Consider the following 8,494-nt stretch of genomic DNA (forward strand, 5'->3'; position numbering starts at 1 on the left):
TGACCCTCCAACTGCCTGAGCATAAATAAATTCCAACTTCACCACACATTATGTGTGCAACCCTGGGCAGTGGGTCTGACTCCCCATCTCTGTAGGATCCAGAAAATGATAAAGTACCTACCTCATGAGTTCTTCGTATACTCGTGGGTTAACAGATTAGAGAGCTTAGAACAGGCCCTGGCTCAGAGTAAATACCTTCCAAGCAGGAGCGCCTGTCACTGCCTCCAGCAGCTTCCGCGGCTGCCACTGTGATTCAAGATCACAAGGTGTTATCACCAGCACTACGCCTGTCACTGAAAATCACTCACCACCGCACAACTGTTAACACGGCTTTTTTAAAAATGACTCAAGTACTGGTGAGGACAGGAAGCAGTGTCTATGGTGGCTTTGTTCATTATCACCAGAATGTGAGTAACACAATGTCCTTCCCCTGGTGGGCGGACGACAAACCGTGGTATGTCTGTACGGTGGGCCACCTCTCAGCAAGAAGGCCAGCGTGCTGCTCACAGCTCAACAACGCCGGGGACTCCGCACACGGCACAGCCAGCGAACGCAGCCCGATTCAGAAGGCCTGCAGCGTGGGTGCCTCCGCTGGGCCCGGCATTCCCAGACTGGAGCACTGACGGAGGGCCGGGGTGGGGGGCCACAGGTGTTCCCGGTCGTGATGAAGGCGGGGGCTAAACAACAGCGTGCGCCTGTCATAACCCAGGTCTATTTAACACACACCTACACACAGCCTATAAACATGTGTACTTTAAAGTACACTGTAAAGATGAAAATAAGCAAGGACTTAATTTTAATTTACCCACAAGACCTGTCCAACCCTCTACCTGTAACAGAACTATGCTTCATCTACACACAATGACAGCTTGGCTACTGAAAAACACAGAGAAGATTCTGAAGCCGACTTCACAGTAGACAGCTCCTTTATCGGACTTCAAGCAGGCGGAACAAAAATTTGGCTAAGGAGCAAATAAAAGGTGGTGGTTAGACAACTTGTGTCAGTACTCCCCCAGCTCTCCCACCTCCCAATAAACCACCATAAAAATAAGCCTCATTTTCAAATCTGGCTTTGAGGTCCACGATGGCATCACGACTGGAGACAAGACTGGGAAGGCAAGGCCAGGTGGCCTCCTGTGAAGCAAGCTGAGAGGTCACAGACCAGAATGACTCAGCAGGCATGCTCCAGACCCACAGTGATGAAAACGCCGATAGACTCTCTTATTCCCAGATTGCCTTGGGCCCTAAGAGCGAGCAGAATTCACCAACACACTGGGTAAGTCACTTCACACGTGGAACTGTAAGAGGAATAAATAGTGAAGTTGGAATAAAAGAGAAAAGGTTAAGAAGACAACTTTTATCCTAATTATAAAATAAGTCATGGGGATGTAATCACAGCATAGTGATAGTGGTCAAAAATACTGCAACAGAAGTTTGACAGTTGCCAAGAAAAGCGTACCTTAAAAGTTCTCATCACAAAGAAAAAACTAACTCTGCACAATGACTAGGAGCAGAGGTTGTGCATACGAAACTAACACAATGTCAAACGTCAATTACAGGCCTTCCCTGGGGTCCGGCGGTTATGAATCCGCCTGCCGATGCAGGGAACACGGGCTTAACCCCTGGTCTGGGAAGATTCCATGTGCCGCGGGGCAACTAAGCCTGCGGGCCCCAACTACTGGGCCCACACCGGCACCCCAGAGCCTGGGCCCCACAAGAGACGCCACCATGATGAAGACGAGGGCCCGCCCGCTGCAACTAGAGAAAGCCCGAACAGCAGTGAAGACCCAGCACAGCCGTAAATTAAAAAATGAAAACACGGGTGGCTTCCATGAGGTGTTTAAACACCTCAATTTAAAAAGGAATACACATTTTACTTTAGTATACAAATCGGCACACAGACATACTATCTGGAACCGAAGTGAATACTTCTCACCTTTGTCTTCTGTCTCGCTGAACAGAAACCGCTCTGCCTGCCTTCCTTCCCTCACCTATCCCCACCTAGTCTCTTCCAGGGAAACAGATCCTTTTCATTCCCCTGCTCAGGACACAGGAGCAGACTGAGGCAGCTCTAGAATGACTGAGGCCACTAGGAGTTGATTTCCAGTCCGGGGTGACCCCGAGGCTCAAATGTGGATTCTGAGACCACTAGAAAACCAATCTGAACTTGAATCAGGCACAGCATCCTAGCTTTCTCGGTATCCTCCAGATGAACATTGGTCTTGAGTGCAGAGCCACGAGGACCAGCATCAGTGTCCTCCCCACACCCACAGACACAAGCGCCGACAGAATGCATTCTGGAGGAAGGGCAGGCACCCATTTTGACAAAGCCCAGAAAATCTTTCCAAAAGCAAATGGCTGCCTCTCAGCAGCCCAGTAATTTGGCTGACGCAGGTCTACGAGCCTGTATCTGGCCCTAGAGGACCCAAGAGCATAATGCTAAGGACACGAGACAGGCGCTAATAAAAAATCTTACCACATAAACAAGTAAAAACAAAATTTTTAAAGTACCAGCCCATACCGAATTATAAGCCCAGACTTCAAGCCCAACAATATAGACACATAAACGAAATAGGAATTCCTCTGTGAGCAAGCACGCTCTTCCAAGGGTTATGTAACTCAATTAACACCCTTCTCACTGACAACTCTGCATACACACCAAATCTTAATTTATTTGCCCATGTCTAGTTGGTATGCATCAGTTTCCAAGGCTTTCACCAGAGCAGGGCTAACCTTCAAGATACTTCTTATCCGGATCTATTTCAAGCATTATTAGCAGGCCCCCGGAACTTATCTTTGATTCAAGCACCTCCTGGCAGAAGCAAAGGCTGCCAAGAAAGAACGGTCTAAGTCAAAAGCAGGGTCAAGGCACCACGCCCTGAAACACAAAACGGCTACTGTAACCTTGAGTGAGAAGAGGAATCGTCCAGCCATGTCTGCTGGGGTTTCTCCCAGCTGGCCCAGAGGCCATGCCAGAACGTGGCCGGCAGCAATCATCCTGATAATTCACACCACGCTGGCAGGCCAGTGGCTATTTTAGCTAAGTAATTCAGGTGAGCCTACCACTCTCAGCTCCACAGAAGGACAGGCACGAAGATACCTAACGGCCGTTCAGCCACCGGCAGTTCCAGCCTCACGTTTCGAAAACACCCTTTTAGGTACCTTAAGAGTTCTGCAGGCCTTGGAGAAACACACTCTAACTCTGTGGAAACTGACTAGGAAAAGAGTTCCTGAGCCAATAAAGGCCCGTCTTGATTCAAAACAAAGAGATGGTTTGTTTGTTTCCCCTCAAATCTTCAAGCAGCTTAGTCTGTGGCTGAAATTTGTCCAGTATTGAGTACACCTGGTCAACTCAACCCACCACGAGCTCTGTATGGAGGGAGCAACATCAAAAAGCATTTGCAGGTGTTTCAGAGAAAATTCCACGGCTGTCATCTCCCCCTCTCCTAGTTTAGGAGATCACAGAGTGTGAAGATCACAGTGACTGAGAGAAGCTGCAAGTCACATTCTAGGGTGGTAATTAACAGGGAAAGAAAGACTCCAAGAGGTCCAGTCTCAGGGGAAGGGGTCAGAAGGGTGGTTTCCTGGTGTGGGAAGAACTACCAGGAGGGGCCTCGCACTGGCTGCTTGTCTCAGGGTGCTGTTAAAATGCATGCGGTCAGGGCCGGACTCAGCTGGCAGAGGCACCTTAAAAGAAACAGGGCCTAAGTTATACTCAGAAAACTGCCTCAATAAAGAACACGTGTGCTAGAAATGGCTTTCTATTTCTCTATCCTCTAGGATCCCTTCAAGTGGTTTTTTTAAAAACGCACCCTCTCAAAGAGCTCAGAAATTTAAAATGCACGTGGCCCTCTTAGCGTCCATCTTATACATATTCAGCTCCTTACTAGATGAAATATAAAGCTCTGGAGTTTAAATCTGAAAAATCCACCCCTAAAGGCAATTTCTCTCTCTCTTCTAATCCCATACAAGCAACAATTTTCTGAGCTTCAGATTGATCACCTATAAAATGGTTATTATATCAATAACAAACACCTACCTCAAAGGATCACTGCTGAGATTCACATGCAGTGAAATATAAAATAATTTTTAAACAGCAAAGAATTATATAAATGTTTTCTGGGCTCCAAAATCACTGCAGATGGTGACTGCAGCCATGAAATTAAGACACTTGCTCCTTGGAAGAAAAGCTATGACCAACCTAGACAGCATATTAAACAGCAGAGACATTACTTTGTCAACAAAGGTCTATCTAGTCAAAGCTATGGCTCTTTCAGGAGTCATGTATGGATGTGAGAGTTGGACTATAAAGAAAGCTGAGCCCCAAAGAATTGATGCTTTTGAACTGTGGTGTTGGAGAAGACTCTCCTTGGACTGCAAGGAGATCCAACCAGTCCATCATAAAGGAAATCAGTCCTGAATATTCATTGGAAGGACTGATGCTAAAGCTGAAACTCCAATACTTTGGCCACCTGATGTGAAGAACTGACTCATGTGAAAAGACCCTGATGCTGGGAAAAATGAAGGCAGGAAGAGAAGGGGATGACAGAGGATAAGACGGCTGGATGGCATCATCAACTCGATGGACATGAGTTTGAGTAAACTCTGGGAGTTGGTGATGGACAGGGAGGCCTGGCGTGCTGCAGTCCATGGGGTCGCAAAGAATCAGGAGCGACTGAACTGAACTGGTTGCTCTCTGAGGTGGGGCACTGTTCTGAGTGGTGAAAACGCGGATACAAGCAGGGTTAGAGAAGGTCCTTTCATCTGAAAGAAAGGACTCGAAACATGGTGAGGACACATTTTAAGCTCCTGGCTAGTTTGTTCAAAGAAGTGGCATGACGCAAGCTTGAATTATTATTTAGAAGTGCATTCTCGTGCCAACGCATCCACTTGCACAGACAGCAAAAGAAGGAAATCAAGAAGGATTAAGAGTGGGTGTCCAACTCCCGGCCCCCTGAAATAACTGATGAAGTTCCACGTGGAGAGGGAGGGTGGAGTTAATCCTGACAGTGACTCAGAACACGGGGGCAAAAAATGGGCGCAGCGAAGGTGCTGGTACCGAGCACACACGGTGGTCCACGGGCTGCGGCCCGGCCTGGGGCGTGTCATTCCCGCGGGGCTGTCGGGGCGCGGGAAGACAGGCTCCCCCGGAGCATCAAGCCCCCCGCAGGTGGCCTCTCCGCCGGCGCGCCTGACGCGGCGGGGAGAGCCTGAGGTCGCGCGCGGCCGCGAGCTGGGCCAGGGGTCACGAAGCCGCCCCCGGACCTTCGCAAACCCGAGGACGCGGCGCGGACCCATTCCTGCTCTCGGGAGCACGGACAGCCGGCCTCCGCGAGAGCATCGGGCGGGCGGCGCGAACCCCGGCTCCACCACCCGCCCCGCGCGCTCACCTGGTGCAGGGCGGTCAGGCCGTCCACGTTGGCCGTGTCCACGTCGGCGCCCCGGGCCAGGAGCCGCCTCACTTCGTCGGTGTCCCCGCTGGAGCAGGCGGCCAGGAACACGGCGCCGTCCTCGAAGCGGACCCGCGGGCCCCCGCGCCGAGCCTGCGGCCCCGCGCCCGGCCGGTCGGCGGGCTCCTGCTCAGTCGGCGAGCCCCGCCAGCGCCGCAGCTGCTCGGCCCGCCGCGCCCGCGCCGACTCGGCCCGCTTCCCGCCCAAGTGCTCCAGCTCGGCCATTGCCGCCGCTGCCCCGGACTGCCGCCGCGGCCGAGCGCCTCAGCCGGGAGCGGAGGGCGGAGTCCCGCGCGCAGCCATCTTTACTGCTCCGCCGCCCGCACGCCCCGCGGCCTCAGCACGCAGGCGCGGGCAGCGCCCCGAGGCATCACGGGACTTGTAGTGGGAGCCCCTCGCGCGCCCCACCACTCCGGGCGCGCCCGGGACCGACCGGAACTTCAATTCCCTGGATGCATCCGGAAAGAGGCGGGGTCTGGAGGCGCTCGGCCTGGCCGCGGACGCGCGGGGTCACCTCTGCCCCGAAGGCGGGAGCTGTCCGCGGCCCGAGTCACCTCCGTGCGCTTGTTGGAAGCCGTGGTTTATTCTTGTTCTGACTTCCAGCTAATCTCGGCTCCCTAATTATAACGTCTGTCTTTTGAAGTGGAAAAAGAGTCGGTAATTATTCTTGCTTTCTATTGAGAAAAACTGGACTGAAAGTACTCGAAATTCTCGAAACCCTGCCCTGCTTGTAAATCCAGTTTTATTAACGTTGTAACCTAGAACGCATTAACAAGGAGCCCTGAAAAGACCCTGGAAAGCATCCTTGCAGTTTATAGTAGGAATCAACAGTCTGTGTATGACTTGAAAAGTTTTTCAAAATTAAAGTCATCTAAGTTTTTCCCTGAAACATCTTCCCCCAACAGAGGCTCTCTGAAAGTTCAGTTCAGTTGCTCAGTCGTGTCCGACTCTGCGACTCCATGGACTGCGGCATGCCAGGCCTCCCTGTCCATCACCAACTCCCGGAGCTTGCTCAAACTCTGAAAATAAACTTACACAATAAACTTATACAATTGTTTACTAAATTAAACAAACATGATAGTCTATATTTCCTAAATATGGTTAAGAAAACAATACTGATATTTTATATACAAGTGAACAAATCCTGACAGTCCTGTATAAGTAAAACATAATTCTTGTTTTCTCTTCCAGTTTTATTGAGATATAATTGACATTCAGCACGTATAAGTTTAAAGTGTGCAGCATAATGACTTGACATATACATCATAAGATAATGACCACAAGTAAGCTTGGGTCATCACAATACTGATACAAAATAAACCAATATATATTTTGTGATGAGAACTTCCAAGATTTACTCTTAACTTTCATATATAACATAGGGCAGTGTTAATTATATTCATCATCTTGGACATTATATCCGTGCAAGTGTGTGCACGCGCGCATGCGCGCACGCAGGCAGCGCTTAGTCAGTCGTGCCGGACTCTTTGTGACCCCATGGACTGTAATTACTTATCTGATAACTGGAATTGGTACCTCTTGACCACCTTCCTCCAATTCCCCCAGATCTGGTAACCACAGATCTGTTGTTCTCTTTCTCTATAAAGATTTTTTGTTTGTTGAAGTATAATTAAGCTATAAACTACATCAGTTCCTGGAGCACAACATAGTGACATTACCAACGATCACCACAATTCGTACTTTTAAATGTACTGAGTGTGCCAGTTATATTGCACATACATCAGGAAACTTTTATTAAAAAATCATCTTCCCAGGAGAAGGAAATGGCAGCCCACTCCAGTATTCTTGCCTGGAAAAGTCCATGGACAGAGGAGTCTGGCGGGCTGAAGTCCATGGGATTACATGACTGAGCATGTGTGCACGAGGGTGGAGGGAGATGGGTTGGTAGCAATAAAATGGTAGAAGTAAAAAAAAAAAAAAAATCATCTTCCATATCGAAGAGATCAAAATAGAAAGTATCAGTAGTTTAAAAAATAAACTACAAATTAGTGTGTGTGTGTGTGTGTGTGTGTGTGCGCGCGCGCGCGCGCGTGAGTGCATGCGCTCACAAGCGCTCAGTTGTGTCCGACTCTGTGACCTCATGGACTGCAGCCCTCCAGGCTCCTCTGTCCATGGAAATTTCCAGGCAAGAATACTGGAGTGGGTAGCCATTTCCTACTCCAGGGGATCTTCCCACTCAGGGATCCAACCCGAATCTCTTGCATTTCCTGAACTGGCAGGTGGAATCCTTACCACTGGCCCACCTGGGAAATACATACTCCATTTTTTAAAGCAATGACACCTGTACAGTTTATGAAAATTTTCCAGCATGGCCTCTGTTCTCGCCAGTTAACATACCTCCCTCTGGTGGACAAATAGGGACTGTACATTTAGCCCATGGAGCTTTTTTTCTTTTCCCTGTTGTCCCGTTTTTTTGTGTTTGGTTCCCAAAACTACAGGTCTTTGCTTGTTTTATCATACCATTTCTCCTTTCCACCAGAGTTAGCATAATGCCTGGTTCGTCTAAAGGACATTTTAAAGATTTCCAGGCTTCCCTGGTAGCTCAGCTGGTAAAGAATCCGCCTGCCATGCAGGAGAACGCAGTTCAATTTCTGGGTCGGGAAGATCCCCTGGAGAAGGGACAGGCTACCCACTCCAGTATTCTTGGGCTTCCCTGGTGGCTCAGCTGGTAAAGAATCAGCCCGCAATACGGGAGACCTGGGTTCGATCCCTGGGTTGGGACGATACTCTGGAGAAAGAAGTGGCTACCCACTCCAGTATTTTGGCCCGGAGGGCTACAGTCCACGGGATCGCAAAGAGTCGGACACGACTGAGCACAGCACAAGCACATCACATTCTCAGAAAACCACCGGAGGAAGGAATTAATTTCAGTTCCGAAGAAAGAACAGCAATTGCGACACAATTACAGTTGAGGTGGAAAACAAGGAATCATATCGAAGATATCAAAATAGAAAATATCAGTAGTAAAATGGGCAGCCAACTCCAGCGTTAAGACAGAAAACACGTCCCCACAGTAAGTGGGT

General features: G+C 49.5%; 1 protein-coding gene across 6 annotated transcripts in view; it reads right to left on the minus strand.

Annotated features, from left to right (window-relative positions):
- Window positions 1–5,690, minus strand: part of PPP1R12B (protein phosphatase 1 regulatory subunit 12B) — a 166,974-nt gene extending 161,284 nt beyond the window's left edge. For all 6 annotated transcript variants that reach the window (XR_009695890.1, XM_061161132.1, XM_061161131.1 and 3 more), the window contains exon 1: window positions 5,391–5,690. Coding sequence is in view for 5 of the 6 variants with exons in the window: in XM_061161132.1 (XP_061017115.1) it covers window positions 5,391–5,675 (285 nt within the window). In the remaining variant the exon portion in view is untranslated. The remainder of the gene's footprint in view (window positions 1–5,390) is intronic.
- Window positions 5,691–8,494: the final 2,804 nt, after the last annotated feature.

This window comes from Dama dama, chromosome 14, assembly GCF_033118175.1.
Source record: "Dama dama isolate Ldn47 chromosome 14, ASM3311817v1, whole genome shotgun sequence".
Lineage (NCBI taxonomy): Eukaryota > Metazoa > Chordata > Mammalia > Artiodactyla > Cervidae > Dama > Dama dama.